We start from the raw sequence: 21,744 nt of genomic DNA, 5'->3' as shown, positions 1-21,744 counted from the left end.
TGGCTGGCGGACTAGTTTTTGCCGGAAGAACAACAAACCCCACGGCCGAACAGCGCCACCGTGGCTGCCGGGCTACTTATCCACACCCCCTTTCTCTGAGTGCATATGTGGTTTGCTATCGAGTGGCTACTTTTGCTTTTTTGGGACCGGAAAAGACCCCACCACAGGCTAGTGTTAAGCCGAAGAGGACACAAAAGAAAATGACGGTCGAGCAGAAGAAGGAGATCATCGAGAAACACGAACGAGGTGTGCCTTTGTGTGACAGTACCAGTATGCTAAGTCGACCATTGCTACGTGCGGCTAAGGGTGTTTCTGTGTTGTCTAAGCAACGGTTTCAGGCAATTGAAGAGGTTGAAAAACTTGTTGATTTGGATTAACGAAAAGCAGCTTGCAGGGGACAGTGTGAGTGAGGGTATTATCGCTGAGAAAGCACGGCAACTTCACTCGGATATCATCAAGAGACAACTACATCAACGGCCATCACAAAGATAAATAAAACGACTTTATTATACAGTACAGTTTGTTTTCTTTAATTACAATACAATACCACATTTATTATACATACAATAAGGTATATTTTGTTTAGTTTTAAGTCTTATTTAGTAGAAAATTATATTTTATGGGGACCCTGAAACCGATTATTCTCATTTTTAAAGGTTTCCTATGGGAAATTAATATTTGGAAGACACACTTTTCACCTTACACACACTTTCTGGGAACCAATTAAGTTCGTAAACTGAGGTATCACTGTACATATTTCCATGTTTTGGAAAATTATCGGCAAGGTCAATGTGTATCCCACCTTCAATTCTTTTTTTCAGCCGCTGACATCCTCGCTCATAAGCTCGCCGCCGCAGACGCTCATCCGAACTTTCGTCTTTGGGCTCACGCTCATCTTTTCCCTGATGGGGAAAGAGGAGAATCGAACTCGGGCGTGACTACGGGAGTTGGGTGGTATGGTAGAGACGCACCCACCTCTTTGTCAAAATGCGTGGGCCACCAGGTGGTGGGGATCAACTCCTCAAGCCCCGCCTCTTTGACCCGTAGCGGAGTCTTGATGTAGAAGAACACCACCGAGCGCAACACGTCAAACGTGCACACCGAGTTAAAGAACACGCACCAACTCAGCCTCTGCGACACAGGCGCCACCATTTGGACATGCAAGGATATAACACGTTGTTGAGCAAGTACTTCCTGGACTTCTCGTGACGCAAAATGGCCGTCGTCAGACGAAGGTAGTGGATCTGAAAGGACACGGGCAAAGTTCAACAACACACAAACATGTCACATAATAATAACAACAATACAAATAATGATACATTTAATTTACAAATGTCTTTCAAAACACCCAATGACACTACATACTAGACAACAGGTGTCAAAGTCATGGTCCGGGGGCCAAATCCGGCCCATCACATCATTTTATTCGGCCCACAAAAGCAAATTAAGAGTGTCAAATGCCATGATGCTTGCTAAAGTCCAAACCAAAGTTTCAAATTGTTCCATGTAAACCACAATAACAGACATTATTTTTTAATTTCAAATTTGAAAAAGTTATTCAATAATTTGTTGTGCGCTCTGTATGTAATATGTGGAGAGGATTAAACATTCTAATGCAACTGTTGGGAAACTATGGCTCGCGAGCTGCTTTTCGTTAATCCAAATCAACAGAAGTTTTCCAACCTCTTCTATTGCCTGAAACCGTTTCTTAGACAACACAGAACACTTTGACAAGTGACATGCTAACGTTAGCATCAATAATCTTCTGTGAGAGACAGCAGGTGTGCAAGCGAATGAGCAAAGTGCAGGCTAGCTAGCAGTAGCTTCGCCAATGGACCCAGCTAGTTGACTTTCATTCCGATCATTTGGTTAGATTTTTTTTCCAATCATGAGGAAGAGAAAACTATTCAAATTAATTGTGAGTATGATCACAAGTTATTTTAAATAATATATTCGGACATTTTGTTGAAATCGTGTGTGTTTGCGTGCGTGTGTATGTGGCTCTCACTGGAAAAACATTTCTAAATATTTTATTTTTATGGCTCTCTTAGTCAAAAAGTTTCCCGACCCCTGTTCTAACGGCTTCCCCAAATTCAAAACGGCCAAAAATGACACTGTCAGAGGTATGACAATCAGACACTGTGGACAGAAACTCGGAACCAGAAAGATTGTCCCTACTGCCGGCAGGAAACGTAGTAACCCATGACATACGTCTGAAATCTGCGCCCCTCTGCCAAGCTATTTATTGAGAATTCATGCAAATTAAAGTGATACATTAGTAAAACATAGTTTTCTTGATTATAATACCACGCCTCTGGACGTTATGAGCACCAACAGCTATAAGCAATAAAACATTGTTTCCCATGAACTGATAAGTTTGTAATCTGGCTAATGACCTCTTCCTGTGGTAAGGAGTTTGAAGTCCTAAATTACTCCTGTGATAAGGACTTCCCCAAGTCCTAAATGACTCCTGTGAAGCTGACCGTTTAACTTGCTGTGTCCGTTGACCTGATTGACCCCAGGTTGCCCGTGCTTCAATTGTGTATTGAGTCACAAGTGTTGACTAAGCATACAACAGCATGAAACTTTTAAATACGATAACTTCTTATTGTCTAATTTCTATCAGACACCCATGTACTTGACGGACGCCGGGTACCTGGAAGCCGAGGTCGGGGATGATCGGGGAGAAGCGGTACGCCCTCAGCAGCGACATCATCAACTGCTTGAGACACTCATTCACCTCGTAATCCTGCGGGTGAGCGATGAGGTCACGCTAGGCCTGCATGCGTCGCACGCACGAGCGTTTACCTCCATGAGGAGCCAAAAGAGGTCGAGCAGCTGCTGAATGAGAGGATGCTCGGCCACTGAACCGCCGCCCTCCAAGATCCCCAGCAGGAAGTTCATCAGCACGTCCTCCACCAGGTACACTTTACACTACAGAGGCGATGCGTTCACTGACACGTGCAAGTGAAAGAAAAAGCGTTTTAGCTCACCATCAGAGGAGCAAAGTGGTTGAAGATGTGCGCCAGAGTGATCAAGACGGTCGCCTCGCCGTCGAGTCTCCACGCCGAGCAATCCGTCTCCACCACGCGCTCCTCCTGCACAAAAACAGAAGCGTCAGGACACGCGCAAACGCAGACTCAATAATGGCGTCCAAGCCTGTTGCTGTGACGTTGTTGTTTTTGAACATTGGCGCGATGAGCGACCTGCACGTCGATGCGCGTCGAGAGGACGTTCTTGACGAAGCCCAGCAGCTTGTGAGCCTTGAGTAAGTCGGCGGCAGGCGGGTCCTGCAGGGGCAGGTAGCCCTCGCACGGGTACGTGACAGCTCACGGGTCAAGGAGATAGCCGGTGAGGCGGCCGAATCAAAGGTGACAAATGGCGGAAGGAAGGATATCTGAGTGGTCGACTTCCAAAATTGAAGGCCACCGATTCCTTGAACGACAGGCTGATGGCGGGGAAGTAAGCCACGCCGGGTCCCGTCTTGATGTCGCTAAACGCCGTACCGAGTGATTGGCCATTCCTGGGCACACGGCAGTCGTGATGACGCAACTTTAGGCAGACCCCGTTTGTAATGTTTGAAAATTACTTTGTGGACGTGACAAAAACATGGTTTTCTTGTGATTTAACTTGAAAGTGTCCAAATAGTTTCGGCTGGACCGAGCCTTAATGAAATTATCATCTTTTTCCTTTTTTCAAATTCATAATAATAATAATAATAATAATACATTTCATTTATAAGCGCCTTTCAAAACTCTCAAGGACACTTTACAGTCACAGGATATTTTTCTGCGGGTGAGCAGCGGCAGCCAAACGCGCCAACCCTAAAACTAAATAAATAATATGACAACACAAAGACACATATAACGTCATAATTAACTCGTTTTTTTTTCTGATGACAGCAGAGTCTATGGTTTCTACCACTGTATTAAAGGTTTATGTAATTCTAAAAATCAATATTCTGCAATTTGAGTGAAAATGACAAAAACCCTGGCACTGGAGTGGTCACATTTTTTTGAAAGACTTAATCGAAGATAGCCAGCCAGGTAGCTAGCCAGATAGACAGCTAACTAGATATTATGGGAAATGTTTCAATTTTCAACCAAATCGGTTTTCAAGCAGGTTTCTGGAATGGATTATGGTTGAAAACTGAGCTTTGACTTTGTAACGCATTTTCATGCACAAATAGTGTTAATTTGATCAAGATTATACCATCGACATTGCTAAAAACAAGCTGAAATGTGAAGATCGCGCGTGACTTACAAGCAGAAGGCGATGGTGGCATCGTCCAAGTCGATCAGACAGCTGACGATGTCGCCCGCCGCCCACGACTGCCAGGCGCGTGAACAAAAACGCAGCGTCAACGCCGTTGTATCGACGCCGTCGCATCGTCGGGTCAGCAGCTGTTCGCTCACCTTGCCGTAATTGGTGGTGACCACGTTCCACTTGCGTACTCGGTTCCCATCGTAGGCGTACGAGTCGGGCGTGTCGCCAACGCCCTCCTTGGTGGGGGAGGGGGCGTGACGGTGGTGAGCGAGCGGACTGGAAGGGGCGACGAGCGCTTACCTCTTGGTTAAAGCGGCAGTTGAGCGTGCACCAGCCGATCTGCATCAGACCTTGTGATGAGATTAGCACCTCGAACGCCCATTTGCCTGCATACCAAGGTCAAAGGTCAAAAATACTGACAAATTTAGTCCATTTCCAAATTGTTCGGCAAGCAACATTTTCCGCAATCCGAGCAGGCGGTAGACCTGGCCCGTGCTCACCTTTGTAAACGCAAGTGGTGGCCCGGATGGAGCTGAAGTTGCTGTGGCCAATCACCTGATAGGGTGCAGGGGGGGGGGGGGGGGGGGGCAACCAAAAAAAGACCCAATCAATGCGGTCAACGATGCGATATGTGAAAGAAACCTACCCCGAGTAGGTCGTCGTCCACAAAGAGGAGGCCTTCGAAGCCGCCGGTGTGGTCCAGCACCACTGGTTGAGGACCCAAACGACCTTCGACCTCACGATCTGCGGGAGAAGGCGGAAAGCGTTGGCTGAGATTTTTCGTTCGAGGGGCCAGAGCGACTTCGAACTGTTGATCATTATTTATACACACCCCCAAAAATTACGTTCACAAAAAAATAAATAACAATAATTAAAAAAAAAGGAAAATTACGCTCTAAATCTGGAATTTCATTCAACCTTTGGGCACAAAAAAAAAAAATAATAATAATATAATATATATAAAATAATATAAAATAAAATATATATATATAAAATGCAACACATTATTTTTTGGTTCCTAAAAGAAAATTATTGATCTACTTGGTACTACTAAACTCAAATCCAGCTCATGTTGAATTTTAGGCCTAAAAATCACTCATTGGTCATGCTTGCATGCTAGTTATTAGCTAATTCACTGCCAGACGTGAAAAAAATGTGTCCACTCCAGTGCCAGGGTTTTTGTCATTGTAACTCGAATTCTAGGACCCACAGAATATTGAGTTATAGGACTACATAATCATTCAATACAGCGTTAGAAACTTGAGACTGTCTTCTTTGATCAGAAAAAAAAGAGTTAATTCCCAAATCATATGGCTCTGGAGTTATATGAGCTAGAAATGAGGGAGGCTGACCAAAATAGAATGCAATACATACATATTGGTTTATATAGCGATTTAAAAACAGCGCTAACTAACATGGACAAAGGCAAATGCTGCCTCCTTGCGGAAAAGAAAAAAAAACATTGCCAGCGGTCTGGCCAGCGCATTATTGGCACCCAAGCAAGAAAATAACAATAAATAAATAAATAAATAAATAAATAAATAAATAAATAACAAAACCCGAACAAATTCGGGAATGGCACTCAATTCCCGAATAAATTTGTTAATGGCAGTGAATGAGTTAAGCGTTTGACAAATCTAAAGTTGCATCCAACTTTTTTTGGTGGGTCATTGGGGTTCCAAAGAGTGTGATGTGCACACATACCTGCACTGACGTCAGCCGTTTCGCCTTCACATAACAACGTTTCCAGGTGAGCGTTCAAATCCTGGAAGGCCAAGGGCTTCCTGAACAGCAGGGGGAGCCGACGAGCAGGTCAGCCAGGGCGGTCGACAAACCAAGAAGAAGACAAAAACTATTGTGAATAACTTGATGGACATATTTTGAGAGGCCTGCAAAACCTTTAAAGGACAACCGACGCCTCCGGATAAGTTGTGTCCATAATTTGTCAAATCACTTGAAATGACTTCTACTGAGCGGATTTTACGGCATATAGCTATATTTTACGTTTTACGACTCGCGCTGAATATTCAGGAAGTCTAGTTTTCGAGTTGGTGACGTCATGGAGGGAACGCCCCTGACCGAGAAAGCGACACAATGCATTTTGGGTACTTTTTTTTTCATCTGAAAACACCGTGTTAGAAATTTAATTAAAAAAAAATTAGAATGAAAAATGACATAAATAACGCAATGGTGAATCGTTGTGTGTTGCACCAAGACTACTATTTGATACTAGTTGACACAAATTGACAAATCAGCCCATTTCCAATGGAGCTTGGGCGCCATCTTGTGCATTTTCTGGGACACTACATTTCATCCAGATGCCTCAAAATGACATGGAATTACTCCTTTAATCGATTGCAAACATGTATGCTTTCCTCTTCAGAACTATTTGAATCATATTCATAACTGGATGTGTAACAAGAAAGCATCTTCTCCCAATCTGAAGCCATTTATTTGATTCTAGAGCAAGGCAAGACATCCTGGTGTGACATCACGAACAAGGGGGCGGGACCTTCTGAAACTCACCATTTCCGGGGTCATTTTGAAGTAATTTTGAGAGACTTTCACTCGTTTTTATTGGTGTTTTGCATTTGACTAAACATATCAGCCTGCGTGTTTTGGGTATTTTAGATGCAATAAAACGTTTTTCTGGTGTCAGTTAGGAAACAAAAAATGGTGTCGGTTGTCCTTTAAGTGCACTTGTGCATGCCAACATTTTCAACGCGCACAAGCGCTGCGTAAATGTGTGTGTCTATGAATAGAAGTGCCTGTAACACATAGGTCAGCAGCTGTGCCTATCCAACTCCAGTATCTTCCCTGCCTCATTCAAAGCCAAGGCTGTGTTTTACCATGATTAAAAAAAAAAATCAGAAACGCATACTTTCAGGGACAACGTTGTGTTATTGTGACAAAAGGCTATATACAGTATTTCAAAACTTATAAATACAGTAAAGTCTCGTTATATCGATATCGGATATATCGATAGTCCCGGTTATATCGATACTATTTCTATGCACGCACGGAGAAAATTACATGCAAACAGGGTCGGATATATCGATAGTCCCGGTTATATCGATATTTTTTCAGACTCCCTTGAATATCGATATAACGAGACTTTACTGTATTACTTCAGCAGGGATAACATGGATTCAGTCTACAGTCGTACAAGAGTGGTCCATCGATGAAAAGGTTTCTTCAGCCGTCATCTGTACTTCTTTGAAGACGTTTCGCTTCTTATCCAAGAAGCTTCGTCAGCAAACTAAATTCTTACTGGTAGTTTAGGCCCTATATATATATCCCTACTGTCCAGACGTGCCGGACTCTGCTATGATAGGTCCCTGCTCTCAGGTTGGGGGAGCAGAAGACTACTCCCTGCGGCTCCACTGATTGTTCCTATTGTCCTGACTAACGTCTGGCCTGATTGCCCCACTTCCTCCAGTTATCACCTCATCAGTATTACTAATCATATGTTGCCTAAGCAGGCTGTTGTACGAACGATCCAAATTGAAGCTCACCCCACCATATCGGTTTAGTGAAGGATTTAGTTGTTTTATGAAAATCGTTTCTTTTACTCGCCTTTCAAACAATCTATGTTCTTTCGCTAAGATTGTTTGTGTTGTTTTGAAGAAGCAGAAAGCTTCTCAGTTATCACACTGACAAGACAGATCGACAAACAGGCAGGCAGGTGGACAACCTGTGGGACGGGGCGACGGTGGCTTGATTGGCAGAAGGGAAGATGTGACGCAAATAGTCGCTCAGCAGCCTTTCGTTGACGATACCTGATAGGAAGGTTAAAAAAAAAAGTCAAACACATTGATTTCATTCTTAGATCGAATTCCAAACGATGCTCCTTCTGCTACAAATAATAATAAGATCATTTTTTTAACGAGATGTGGAAAAACGAAAGCAATGTGAACATTTTGAAGATGCAGGTTGTTTGTCAGTCGCGACACACCGCTGGCGCACAGTTGAAGAGATGGATTATTAATCATCATCATAATAATAATAATGATAGACGAATAATAATAATAATAATAATAATAATAATAATAATAAGAAGAAGAAGAAGAAGAAGAAGAAGAAGAAGAAGAAGAAGAAGAAGAAGAAGAAGAAGAACAACAACAACAACAACAATAAGACGAATAATAATAATAATAATAATAATAATAAATAATAAGAAGAAGAAGAAGAAGAAGAAGAAGAAGAAGAAGAAGAAGAAGAAGAAGAAGAACAACAACAACAACAACAACAACAACAATAAGACGAATAATAATAATAATAATAATAATAATAATAATAATAAGAAGAAGAAGAAGAAGAAGAAGAAGAAGAAGAAGAAGAAGAACAACAACAACAACAACAACAACAAGACGAATAATAATAATAATAATAATAATAATAAGAAGAAGAAGAAGAAGAAGAAGAAGAAGAAGAAGAAGAAGAAGAAGAAGAAGAAGAAGAAGAAGAAGAAGAAGAAGACTTCATTTTAAGCACCTTTCAAAGCTCTCAAGGACACTTTACAGTCACAGACAAGCATATGTACTATAATAAATAAAATACACAAATTAAGAGCTGTACATCAGAATCAGAAGAATCAGAATCAGAATCAGAATCATCTTTATTGCCAAGTATGTAGAACACACAAGGAATTTGTTTCCGGTAGAACACGCTGCACTAGTATCGTTGTCAAAAAAACTGCTAAGTGGCACTATACAGTTCCATTTTGGCTACTGTTGAAAGAGTTCAAAGAGTTAATGGCTTGGGGGAAGAAGCTAAACATCCATAAAACGATGACAGTAATCAGTTAAAATTGGTTGTTTGTGATTAAAAAAATATGACGATGTGGCGTGAAGGTGGAAAGCGTTACCGGTAGACTTGGGTTTGTCCATGTCCGAAGCCAATCTATAGTTGCGGCGGCTCAACGTTGTGCCGCCGCTGCTACTCCCTTTGGAGCTCATGCTGACTGCTGGGGAGTCGGCCACGGCCAACCGCTGCAGCCACACATGAGAGAACAAAAAAAAAAAAATCAATCAAAATGTAAAGATAGAGTTTCATCTAACGCAACCAATCAAACGTGAGAATGGGGCCGAAGAAGAGGCTACTTAAAGAGACCCTTATATGATGAACAGATATTACAACAGAGTCTTACTTCATCAGGACAAGTTGGGGATCTCAAGAGTCATCCTTTTTTTCAATGCAAACCGGAATAAGAGAGGTTTTCTTTTCAGGAGGATTATTATCTTGTTTATTTACATTCAAACCAATATACTCAACGGTGACTTTTAGTGCAATTAGACATTTACTTGCCTTCACAGATGATACAGCCCCCAATGAATTATCCCGCCATATAAGATACAACTGATGCAGAGTTTAGCTGCTGAAGTCATGACGAATAAGCCCCCCTGACATACACACTCACGCACCGCAACCACCCCACTCTTGGAAGAGTTCTACTCGTGAGCAGTTAAATTTAGAAACCTTGCACTCAGTGTCTGGCTCATTTGCTTTGCACACAGACATATCAAAATAAAGTCATTTGTGGCTGCAATTTTCTTGTCATATCGGAGTAACACTTTTTCCAACTGAAACGTGAATTGTGACATCTGTATGTGTCAGTGGTGTGTTCCCGTTTTTAGTATCATAGAACGTTTGGACTCTTTCTAATTTTCTTATGCAGGTACTGCGAATTGAGATGATCCCCATGAAGAAATGGGACGTCAGATAAAGTGACAACATCGAACTGTCTAGCGTGTCGCTATTAGGTGAGCAGCGATTTTCTCCAAAACATGTCTTCGTGCACAAAAGAATACAGAAGCGAATAAAAACGATGGCAAACTAGCACAAGTGACAATGCCTCGGCCATCGGCAAGCGCTGGAATGCTAGCATATCGGTGACCGCGCTAGCTTGCATGCTAGTTTTCAAGCAACCAAGACGAAACATGAAAATGATAGAAACAAATCTAACAGTTACCTGTTTTGTCCCGCTTCAGCGTTCGCTCCACTTATCCTCGTGGGGGACGTTGTTTTTGTGGAGTTTTTTTTTTTTTTGAGTCGCGAGTGAAGGTAGCGTGTTTGTTTAGGTTCTCGTTGAGGCTCATTTGGACCACAACACTAGTCTGGCTTGGCCACGCCTACTGAGCTACGGCGTCTCAGCTCAACCAAAAATTCTCCAAACGCAAAATCCTAAATTTAAAAGTGACCGGGTTTAACGAAAATATTCATGTCTCGAGGTTTTGCTTTAATACCAGGAAAAAAGTAATTACTTTTAATTATTATTATTAATAATAATAATAATAGTGTATCATACTTCTAGCTTTATGCCTGTCGCGTTGAAAGTCGTACGTTTCACGATCTGACAAACTCCTCGTTACAAAGTGATCAAGCGTCACGTTTCATCACTTCCGCATTCGGCAAAACAACATTCAGGTTTTTCTTCCGGTTCAGATCAATTATGCTGGTAAAGTGACTTTAATGTCTTTTAAATGAAATTCACCAGCTACGCAATATCACTGCTCTTATAATATGCCTGTGCACTATTCCAAGTGGTGAGTTCGAGTGGTGAGTGCGGCATCCCATAGTTTCCCATCTGGACTGCTTGACCTACTGGTATCCCGTATGGATTGCTTTGTTGCATGTAGATTTTGAAACATAAATAAAGCCAATGAAAAGCACAAGTACCAGGTGTGATCTGTCACATGATCTTTATTATTTTCTTCACGATCAGTCAAAACTAAACAGTTTCATAACTTCACAGTGTGTTAGAAAAAAACATATCAGATCTCCAACACTTCACAATTCCCTAATTACATACGTTAATATCAATTAATTTCCAAATGATTTGCAGTTAGATTTACAAAAATATATTTATAAAAAGCCGTTGATTTTCCTCTTGAGACACGTCACATACTTTGTCACTCGTCATCAGAGTTCAGTGTAAAGTGGACAGTGGTGGACGCTGGACGGCTTTGTGCGATTGGACGGCACCGGTGGCATCCCTTTATGCCATGTAGGGATACTTCCACTGTGTGAGTGGGACGTGCGTTTCCTTGACGACCTGCGGGGACGTCCAACGGAGGACGTAGTGTGGGCCGCCCGGTTTGTCGTTAGTGCCTGACAAAATAAATAAATAAATAAATAAATAAATAAATAAATAAATAAATAAATGAACGAATGAATAAATGAATGAATAAACAAACAAACAAATGCACGCACACACACAAACACACAAATAAATAAATAGAGATAGCGGTGTATGGATAGATAGTGCTGGCTAGCTAGATAGCTAGCTAGCTAGATTGTGCTAGCTAGCTACCTGGCTGCGATAGATAAATAAAATGGGCAGGATGGGATGCTGGATTTGTCGCAGTTGATTGACACTCAAAGTCAAGCGACAGATGAAATTAGGTTGAATATGATTTCGGAGACGCATTTTAGTTTAGATTACAACGTGGAGAAATTGGCAGATCCTCTCGAATAATTGATTGCTAATTTGGTGTGGGGTTGTTCCCAAAACTGCATGATGCGATATCTGTATGACAAGGCAGTGCAGTGCTCTTTGTTTTGATTCTGACCTGAAGCTCTGGCGCCCCCAAATGGCTGTTGCGCCACTACGGACCCCGTCGACTTGTCGTTGATGTAAAAATTCCCTGCGGCATTCCTCAGGATTTTGGATGCCTCGTCCACCACGCTCCTGAAAAAGTTCATGCGACACAAATCAAAAAACAGGTCACACATCGCACTTCATGACAGGCGCAGTCTAACCTGTCCAAAGCAAAGACGGCGCCGGTTAGCGCGTAAGGGGATGTACGGTCCACTAAACTGAGAACTTCCTTGTAGTCATTGTCCGGATACACGTACACGGACAGAACCGGACCGAAAATCTCCTGCAAGACAGACATAGCGACCAACCCATACAGTCAGAGGAGACATTCACAAACACAAATTCATATCATATAAATATTTAAAGGACAACCGACACCATTTTTTTTGTTTCCAGAAAAATGTTTGGCTGATATTTTTAGTCAAATGCAAATCACTAATAAAATGACTTCAAGTGTGCTAAATCTGAAAAAAAAAAAATGGAGCCCAGTTCGTGACGTCACGCCAAGACGTCTTGCCTTGCTGGAGAATCAAAACAATGGCTTCAGATTGGGAGAAGATGCGTTCTTGTTACTCATCCAGTTATGAATATGATTCAAATAGTTCTGAAGAGGAAAGCGTAAATGTTTGCAATCGATTAAAGAAGTCTTCCCATCTCAATTCGAGCAGTCAATGACAGCAACGTAGCACCCAGAAAATGCAGAAGATGGCGCCCAAGCTCCGTTGGAAATGGGCTGATTTGTCTGCTGGGAATTTGTGTCAACTAGTATCAAATTGTTGTCTCGGTGCAACACACAACAATTCACCATCGCATTATTTACGTGTTTTCCTTCAATTTTCGCCATCAACACAAAGTTTTCAGACCAAACAAAGTACCCAAAATGCATTGTGTGTCGCTTTCTCGGTCAGGGGCGTTCCTTCCGTGACGTGACGTCAGGACTCGTCACCAACTCAAAAACAAGACTTCCTGAATATTCAGTGCGAGTCTTAAAAGGTAAAGTATAGCTCTATGCGGTGGAATCTTGGTCAAATACGCTCAGTAGAAGTCATTTGAAGCGACTTTCCAAATTATGGACACAACTTGTCCGGAGGCGTCGGTTGTCCTTGAATAGCAACGGCCACACGCCTGATGAGTGATGGCAGGCTCATCTTCACTGTGAACATTTTGTCTCATAACACAAAAAGCACTTATGTACGGATACAAACAAACAGGAAGTAACGGCTGTGTGACCTGTGCCATGATGGGATGTTGGGGGTCTTTCGTGGTGACGATGGTGGGCTCAACAAAGTACCCCTTGGAGTCGTCGCAATTGCCCCCAGCGATGACCTCCAGCTCGGGGGATGATTTGGCGTCATCCAAATACTTCTTGATCCGGCTGAAGGACTGACGGTGAACATACACAACAATACGTCGGCGGGAGTGTCGTGTGCATGCGTTCGTGTGATGGGAAGCCCCCCCACCTTGTCGTCGATGACGGCGGAGAAAAAGGCGCCAAAGTCTTCCACGGGCTGAAAGACAAAAAAAAAAAAGACATGTTTCATTTTCACAAAGACAAAAGAATGATTCAAAACGTCTTTGAAAAAAAGAACAATTTCTCCTTTCCCTGCTGTGAAATGTAAATTTCTCCACTGTGAGACTAATAAAGGCATATCCAATCCAATCCAATCCAATCCCAAAAATAATCCCCCCTCTGCCCCATTTAATAATAATACATTTCTACATTAAATCGTGGCTGCTGCTGCTCACCCGCAGAAAAAAATATCCTGTGTCCTTGAGAATTTTGAAAGGCGCTTATAAATGAAATATATTGTTATTATGATTATTATTTTTATTATTATTTGTAATTTTTATTTAGTATTATTACTTGTATTATTTGTATTATTAGTATTTTAATTATAAGTATTATTATTATTTTTAGTATTATTTTTTATTATGTTTATTTTTATTATTATTTTGATTTTTCTTATCATTACAATAATAATAATAATTTTTTTATTGTTATTTTTATATATTTTTTTAATTATTATTATTATTGTTTATTTGTTTTATTATTACTTTTAGTATTATTTTTAGTATTATTATTTTTATTAATTTTATTTTTATTATGTATATTATGTATATTTATTCGGTTGATTATTATTATTTATTTTTATTATTTTTTTTTTTCTTATTATTATTATTTCTTATTATAATTATTATAATAATAATTATTCCTATTATTTTTAATTGTTATTTTTATTGGTATTATTATTATTACAAATATAATTAATTAAATGAATAAATAAATAAATAAATAAATAAATAAATAAATAAGAAACTGACATTTCCCACGCGTATTTGCTTGACGGCGTGGAGCAACTGCTGCTTGACGTCCGGCCACAGGCCGGCGGGCACGTACATCCTGGAGCAGGCCGAACACTTCTGACCAGCGTACTCAAAGGCCGAGCGCACCGTTCCGTTCACCACGCTGCGCACGTCCGCAGATTTGTGCACAAAGTGGAAATTCTTGCCGCCGCACTCTGACAGGAAAAGAGACGAACAAAGAGGTGATATGGAGGATTTCTGATGCCGCCTGAAGTACGGGCGGACGGTCCTCACCTCCGGCCAGCCTGGGGAAGGTCTTGTACGTGTCCAGGTTGTGGGCCACCTGCTTCCACAGATGCTTGAAGGTCCTGCGTGCCAAGAAAAAAAATGGTCACAAACTATTTTTCGGGATACACACAGAGCTGCCACAATGAGAGCCCGTTATCCTAACAAGAAAAGTGCAGCCGGCTTGTTTTGGTCCTCTATTCCCCGCCCCCAGTCGTCAGTTAAAGCCACGTGATTGGTCAAGAACGCAGCAGTGAGGGGAGGTGGTTTAAACATTAAAGAGATAGGCAGATGACAGAGACAGATAGATAGATAGAAAACAGTGAAATTTGGACTTGTTTCAACTTTGATAGTTCAAAAGCAGAGTGTAGACTGCAAGGTTAAAATTCCCATCAATCAGGCTCCACAAATAACCCGCACAAGCCATCTGCACACTTGATGCAAAAAGCTATCAACCCAGCTAAACAGAACACAATTGATGAGGAACTAGGTAAAATGATGGCAGAGAAAGCACCTACAAGGGATCATTCCTCAAGATGGTGAAAGAAGGCTACGTGACTCATCAAGTGCTTAATGCTGAGGAAACGGACACTCCATTCCATCAAGCCATCAACGACCATCACAAAGGTCAATAAAACCACTTTATTAGACAGTACAGTTTTTTTCCTTAATTATAATACCATAGCACATTTATTATATACAAAATAAGGTATATTGTGTGTAGTTTTAAGGCTTAGAAAATTAGAAAATTATGTTTTATGGGGACCTGGGAACGGATTATTCTCATTTTAATAGTTTCCTATGGGAAATTATTTTTTGGAGTACACACTTTTCGCCTTACACACTGTCTGGGAACCAATTAAGTTCATAAGCTGAGGTATCACTGTATCTGTATGTCAAGGCAGTGCCCTGGCGCCTTTATTATATAGTACAGTGTATTTCATTAATTATAATACCATAGCACATTTATTATAAATAAAATAAGGTATATTTTGTGTAGTTTTAAGGCTTAGAAAATTAGAAAATTATGTTTTATGGGGACCTGGGAACGGATTATTCTCATTTTAATGGTTTCCTATGGGAAATAAATTTTTGGGATACACACTGTCTGGGAACCAATTAAGTTTGTAAGCCAAGGTATCACAAAAAAATCAAAAGTAAACGTGGAAATCGGCTTTGAAAACGTGCTTACGGGACACTGCCAGTGAAATTAATTCCTGCCAGATGTTCGGAGGACGTTACGGCGTCTCCGAAAACAGGACCGTCAGCCGGCAGGAACTGGATGATATTGGGCGGGAGGCCGCACTCGCGCAGGATCTGGTAGACAGCGTAGCTTGCCAACATGGCCGTGTCGCTGGGTTTCCATAGGACCGCGTTCCCCTAAAGGCGTTCCACGTAAAGGCGTCAAGGACTTTTTTTTGGCGTGATGTGCCGGCAAATCGTTTCGTCGTCTCACTCACCATCACGGCCGGCGTTGCTGCTAAATTCCCGCCAATGGCGGTGAAGTTGAAAGGAGCGACGGCGGCCACGAAACCCTGATGGTGAAATATTATTTTTTTAAATAATTTTTTTTCCCTGAAATTCAAGTGACAATGACAAAAGCCCTGGCACTGGAGTGGACAGATGTTTGCACGTCTGGCAGTGAATGAGTTAAAGTGCTATATTATTTATTTTTTCCTCTCTTCAATTCTTTTTTATTTATTTATCTAGCAATCCAGTTATCTAGCAGGCTATCTAGCTAGCTACCTATCTAGCTAGCTATTAGCTATAGGGCTATCTATTAGTCCTTGAGAGTTTTGAGGGACGCTTGTAGATGCGATGTATTATTATTATTAGCTATCTATCATCTAGCTAGCGAGCTTTCTATCTATTTGAGTTACTTCTGGGTGAAGTGAACACTGGCGCGTGTGGGTGCCGCGGCTCACCTACAGAAAAATCCTGTGACTGTAAAGTGACTTTGAGAGTTTTGAAAGGCGCTTATAAATGAAATGTATTATGATTATTATTATATACATCAATATGTATTGTATTGTATTCTACTGAATAAAAAAAAATGAAGGTGCATTACCTCAAGGCCTCGATAGATGGCGGTGTTGGTGCTACCCTCGGCGTCCAACGGTTGCGCCGCCTCCAACTCCACGGCGTGTTTAGCGTTGAAGCGGAAGAAGTCGATAAGCTCCGCGGCGGCGTCGATCTCCGCCTGAATTACCGTTTTGCCCTGGGAGCCCACAGCGTCGGGTCTTAATACCATAGCACAGTTTATTATACATAAAATATTGTATATTTTGTGTAGTTTTAAAGGACAACCGACACCATTTTTTTTGTTTCCTAACTGACATCGGAAAAACATTTTATAGCATCGAAAATACCCAAAACACGCAGGATGATATGTCCCAAAACTACTTCAAAACAACACCTCAGAAAGTTTCAGTTTCAGAAGGTCCCGCCCCCTTCTTCGTGATATCACGTCAAGACGTCTTGCCTTGCTCGAGAATCAAAACAACAGCTTCAGATTCGGAGAAGATGCTTTATTGTTACTCATCCAGTTATGAATATGATTCAAATAGTTCTGAAGAGGAAAGCATAAATGTTTGCAATCGATTAAAGAAGTCCTTCCATGTCATTTTGAGGCGTCTTGACTGCAATGTAGCGTCCCAGAAAATGCACAACACGCATCAACACAAAGTTTTCAGACCTAACAAAGTACCCAAAATGCATTGTGTGTCGCTTTCTCGGTCAGGGGCGTTCCCTCCGTGACGTCACATCAGGCATCATCATCAACTCAAAAACAAGACTTACGGAATATTCAGCAAGAGTCTTGAAAGGTAAAATATAGCTAAATGCGGTGGAATATTTGTAAAATACGCTCAGTAGAAGTCATTTGAAGCCATTTTACAATTATGGACACAACTTGTCCGGAGGCGTCGATTGTCCTTTAAGGCTTAGAAAATTAGAAAGTAGAAAATTATGTTTTCTGGGCACCTGGGAACGGATTATTCTCATTTTAATTGTTTCCTATGGAAAATATTTTTTTGGGATACACACTTATTGCCTTACACACTGTCTGGGAACCAATTAAGTTCGTAAACCAAGGTATCACTGTACTTCCGCGTATGGCTACCGCTGCTCGCCCACAGAAAAAAAACCTGATCCTGTAACTGTAAAATTTTGTTTTGAAAGAGTTTTGAAAGGCGCTTAGAAATAAAATGCTTTATTATTATTATTATTATTATTGTTATTAACATGTTAGCATGGGCAGCTAAAGCTAACGTGAACTGCTACCTGTCCAACCATGGTCTTCGCGAGTACTTCGCCTCGTTTGGGTCCGCTGATGACGTCCGCCGCTTTGAAAAGGACCGCCGCTCGCTCTTGGACGGGTTTCAGGTCCCATTGGTGGCGGGCTGCCACTGACGCTGCAATGGCTTTGTGGATAAGCTCCTGCAAGACACATACACACAAGCCATGTTCCCTCTAATTATTATTATTAGTATTAGAGTTACTTCTGGGTTGAGTGAAAGTTGGCGCGTGTGGCTGCCGCTGCTCACCCACGGAAAAAAACGTATCCTGTGATTGTAAAGTGACTTTGAGAGTTTTGAAAGGCGCTTAGAAATGAAATGTATTATTATTATCACTGTGAGCAACATCCCATGTGTACTAATGATGTGTCGTTCGCGAACGAGCGGGTTTTTAGAGCCGGATCTCTGAAGTGAACCAAGAGAGCCGGTTCCTAACAAGGAGCTGGAAATGGGAGCCGACTTTTTTTGTCCTCTATTCCCCGCCCCCCAGTCTTCGGTTAAAGCCGCCCGTGATTGGTCGATATCCGTGGTAGAGGAGGGAGGGGAGAATTACAGACACACGGAGCAATGAGGAGAAGGAGGAGGGGGATGGAGGGTTAGGGTAGACAGGTGGACAAATGCTATCACATTGTTGTTATTATTATTCAATTATTATATTTTTTACTAGTTGGTATGAGAGTATTATTATGGACAAATATTATATTGTGTTGTTATATTATTTAATAATAATAATAATAATAATACATTTCATTTTTAAGCACCTTTCAAAACTCTCAAGGTCACTTTACAGTCACAGGATCATTTTTCTGTGGGTGAGCAGCGGATGCCACACGCGCCAGCATTTACTCAACCCGGAAGTAACATCATTTTTTTTTATTAGTTGGCATAATAGCATTATTAATATGAAAAGCAAATTAGTGACAGCTGATCATCGGACCAGAGTGAGGAAAGTGAAAGTTCGTGGATGCTCTCTGTGTGCATATAAATCAAGCCATATAAATAAAAATATTTGATATTTTTATTGAGTAATTTGTTTTTTCACATAATTTTACATGATTTTTGGTAGTAAAAAAACAAAAAAACAAAAAAACTGAGGAGCCATTTGGGAGCCAAAAGAGCCGGATCTTTTTAGTGAGCCGAGCCAAAAGAACCGGCTCTCTGAAAAGAATCGGAATTCCCATCACTAATGTGTACGCTGTGGCCACACACCAGTTTCACGCCAGTATCACGCCAGTATCACACCAGTATCACGGCGCGTATGGGCAGTGCACATTCGCGCCATTCTGCTCCGATTGGCTGCGTAGCGTACGTGAACTATATGGCATTATTGGCTGGACACCTGTCACTCATTGAGTTACATTGCAAAATGTGCACTGCATAGATTTTTTTGTGCGCTGAGTATGTGCAAGCAGTGCGCGATTGCGCATGCGCGCAGCTTAGAGGGAACATTGCACACCAAGCGCACCTCAAATTGATATCTATTTTTTTTGGGATGTGCTGCATAACCGGCGCCGATTCTCACCTTATCAGCATAGCAGAACTTGGAGACTTTGTGCGCGTGGTTGAACGGCTTGAAAAGAGAAGACAAAAGTTGTGACAGCCCAAGAAACGATGCCACAAAAAAAATAATTGCAAGGTGTGTAACTCACAGACAGTTGGTATCTAATATCGCTGGTCCAAATGTGTTCGTCGCCAACCACGCATGGAATCTCTTCCGTGCTCGACTTCACTTGTTCCAATGCCTGACCAAGCGTGGACGAAGAAAAACAGATACATAACATCGTGAAAGCAAAAAATAAAAATAAAAATACAAAGCAGACCTGCAGGAGTTGTTGTCTTTCAGGACTCCCGCTTTTGAAGTCGAGGATGGGCTCATTCTTCACCGACACGTTGGCACACCAGGCTGAACCCTTCAAACTTGAACAAACAAAAAATACAAGCTTGGTTTATATTTACACTGTAGCTCAATTCACAATTTTCTGTAATAATAATAATCATAATCATCATCATAAAAATCATAAAAATATAATAAAAGTAAAAATAAAATAAAATAACAAAAAAATGTAATTAAATAATAAAAATAACGATAATAATAATAATAAAAATAAAAATCATAAAAAATAATAAAAACAAAAACAAAAATAATAACAATAATAATAAAAAAATAAAATAATAATAATAATAATAATAAAAATATTAAATTACATTTTAAGCGCCTTTCAAAGCTCTCAAGGACACTTTACGATACAGTCACAGATAAGCATAGGTACTATAATAAATAAAATACAATCACAAATAGAATGCAATAAATAAAATACAATCATAAATAGAAACAAGAGAGAGCTACACAACAGAAAATGTAGCCGAATGAACGACGACTGCAAATGGATCCAACAAGATGAACTTCGGAACTTACATAAGTACTATGTGACAAACTGCAATGTAACCTTGGTGATTTGATGATATGATTATTGAACTTTTTTTCCATTATTATTGAACAGAGCCTCAATAAGTTCCAATTGTCTTTTCATATGTTCTGAAAAAGAGCAAACAATGCAAATGAAAACACATTTTGGTACGACAGACTAAAAGTGTCGGTTGTTCCAGCAATGTGGGCAAGGAGAACCACTGGTTAGGTTATCTAAATATTAATACTGATTGTTGAAGGTGTTTGGAAAAAGTGCACATTTCTTCAGGCGTCAATGGTGACTCTGTGTACTGTTTAACTTATTAACTTGCCCGCCAAACACAGCTGAAGGTCAGAAAACAATAAGGCAACACAGCACAGCTTAGCTGCCCTAATAAATGATTACAATTCCCGTATAAAGTCTGTAATTCACCGTACATTATTTCAAATTATAAAAAAAACGCTAACAAGCGGAAATGCAGTTTAACGCGCATGCGCAAGTTATGCTTTTATCAATACGACCGTATATATAATTTCGTATACATGTATATATATAAAATATATATATTATTGAGGATTACTTTTGCTAGTTTACCGTGACAACAGTAGCGATCAGCGGCAACATTGTCGTTGGTTACCAGCAGTTTTCACGAACAGGATTTGAGCCAAAATGGTCGTAAAATCGGTCCAGTTTTGTTTTGTTAAATCTTGCTGAACTGCAATAACCCCAAAATCATTGTGACAACATTTCTTATCTATGATAACACAATATGTTTACTGGCAAATTATGTAATACCACCCACCCCCTGTAGCGTCTCAACAGGTTTTCTTGAGGTTCTGTAAGTGAAATGTAGTCAAAGAGTGACGCGCACACGCTCACACACCATATAAGCAATTCCCTTAGCTGCTAAGCATTCTTGGGACCTTAGGAAAACACTCACTCACAAAAAAATAAAATAAAAACAAGTACAAGGAGAGGCCACGTAGACACGCATGAAAGAGCGAACACGCAGAATAAAAACTGACATAATAAACTGCGAGGTTCACCATGTTGGCTGCCATGTTTGCGTGAAGCCACATTGTGGGCGGGGCTTCTAGTATCGTCGCCCCCAAGTACCGTAGTTGTTAGCATTAGCATTAGCTGGATGACTTCCTGTCGAGGTGACCGAGTCGAATTGTTTTGTCCAGCCGTCAACGTATACTGCTTCTTTGCTTGTCAGTGCCGGAAAGGAGATTATCACTCACCCGCGCCATAAAGGCCGTCTCGCCGCCGCCGCCGCAACTGCTGTGGTTGCTGCTGTTGTCACTCTTATCATGCTTTCAGCAGCAGCACGACTACTAGAGTGACGCAGGATCGGCAACTTCAGCAGCAACACCCACTTTTCGTCCGGTTCCGGTACCGCCTCCAAACAGCTGACGTATAACTGGCCCCTTTTTATTTATATACCAAAGGATGTAAAAAAATTAACCAATTAGACGACACGATTGGTTGGTACCGCCACCTGATTGGCTAAATCATAACCCACCCCTCTGCCAGTCATTTATTGAGTTTAGGATTATCCAAAACAATACAAACAATGACCACG

The 21,744-nt window shown here is 41.0% G+C and overlaps 2 protein-coding genes across 3 annotated transcripts in view; both read right to left on the bottom strand.

The window, feature by feature from the left end:
* rnf123 (ring finger protein 123) overlaps positions 1 to 10,415 on the bottom strand; it is a 33,479-nt gene extending 23,064 nt beyond the window's left edge. The window contains exons 1-17 of one of the 2 annotated variants that reach the window (XM_089010518.1): positions 10,238 to 10,415; positions 9,134 to 9,257; positions 7,961 to 8,045; positions 5,971 to 6,050; positions 4,913 to 5,010; positions 4,767 to 4,821; positions 4,567 to 4,652; positions 4,416 to 4,502; positions 4,264 to 4,331; positions 3,398 to 3,523; positions 3,207 to 3,321; positions 2,994 to 3,098; positions 2,809 to 2,934; positions 2,657 to 2,749; positions 1,171 to 1,244; positions 976 to 1,093; positions 803 to 902 (exon numbers count right to left, since the gene is read on the bottom strand). In XM_089010518.1, coding sequence (XP_088866644.1) covers positions 803 to 902; positions 976 to 1,093; positions 1,171 to 1,244; positions 2,657 to 2,749; positions 2,809 to 2,934; positions 2,994 to 3,098; positions 3,207 to 3,321; positions 3,398 to 3,523; positions 4,264 to 4,331; positions 4,416 to 4,502; positions 4,567 to 4,652; positions 4,767 to 4,821; positions 4,913 to 5,010; positions 5,971 to 6,050; positions 7,961 to 8,045; positions 9,134 to 9,224 — 1,507 coding nt within the window. In that variant the 5' untranslated portion in view covers positions 9,225 to 9,257; positions 10,238 to 10,415. The remainder of the gene's footprint in view (positions 1 to 802; positions 903 to 975; positions 1,094 to 1,170; positions 1,245 to 2,656; positions 2,750 to 2,808; positions 2,935 to 2,993; positions 3,099 to 3,206; positions 3,322 to 3,397; positions 3,524 to 4,263; positions 4,332 to 4,415; positions 4,503 to 4,566; positions 4,653 to 4,766; positions 4,822 to 4,912; positions 5,011 to 5,970; positions 6,051 to 7,960; positions 8,046 to 9,133; positions 9,258 to 10,237) is intronic. The other variant, XM_089010519.1, reaches the window with a different exon arrangement.
* A 535-nt stretch (positions 10,416 to 10,950) lies between these two features.
* aldh4a1 (aldehyde dehydrogenase 4 family, member A1) lies at positions 10,951 to 21,566 on the bottom strand. Its single transcript, XM_089010909.1, has 15 exons — positions 21,404 to 21,566; positions 19,572 to 19,668; positions 19,401 to 19,493; positions 19,274 to 19,321; positions 17,738 to 17,893; positions 16,524 to 16,673; positions 15,916 to 15,990; positions 15,648 to 15,835; positions 14,465 to 14,538; positions 14,189 to 14,385; positions 13,327 to 13,374; positions 13,097 to 13,249; positions 12,028 to 12,149; positions 11,838 to 11,956; positions 10,951 to 11,376 (listed from the first exon to the last, which is right to left on the bottom strand). The coding sequence occupies exons 1-15, from the start codon at positions 21,472 to 21,474 to the stop codon at positions 11,264 to 11,266; spliced, it is 1,704 nt and encodes a 567-aa protein (XP_088867035.1). The 5' UTR covers positions 21,475 to 21,566; the 3' UTR covers positions 10,951 to 11,263.
* Between the last annotated feature and the right edge of the window lie 178 nt (positions 21,567 to 21,744).

This window comes from Hippocampus bargibanti, linkage group LG12 (genome assembly GCF_051943395.1).
Source record: "Hippocampus bargibanti isolate YZ-2025 linkage group LG12, ASM5194339v1, whole genome shotgun sequence".
Classification (NCBI taxonomy): domain Eukaryota; kingdom Metazoa; phylum Chordata; class Actinopteri; order Syngnathiformes; family Syngnathidae; genus Hippocampus; species Hippocampus bargibanti.
Note: the sequence above shows the minus strand (reverse complement) of the source record. Positions and strands in the feature narration are given on the sequence as shown.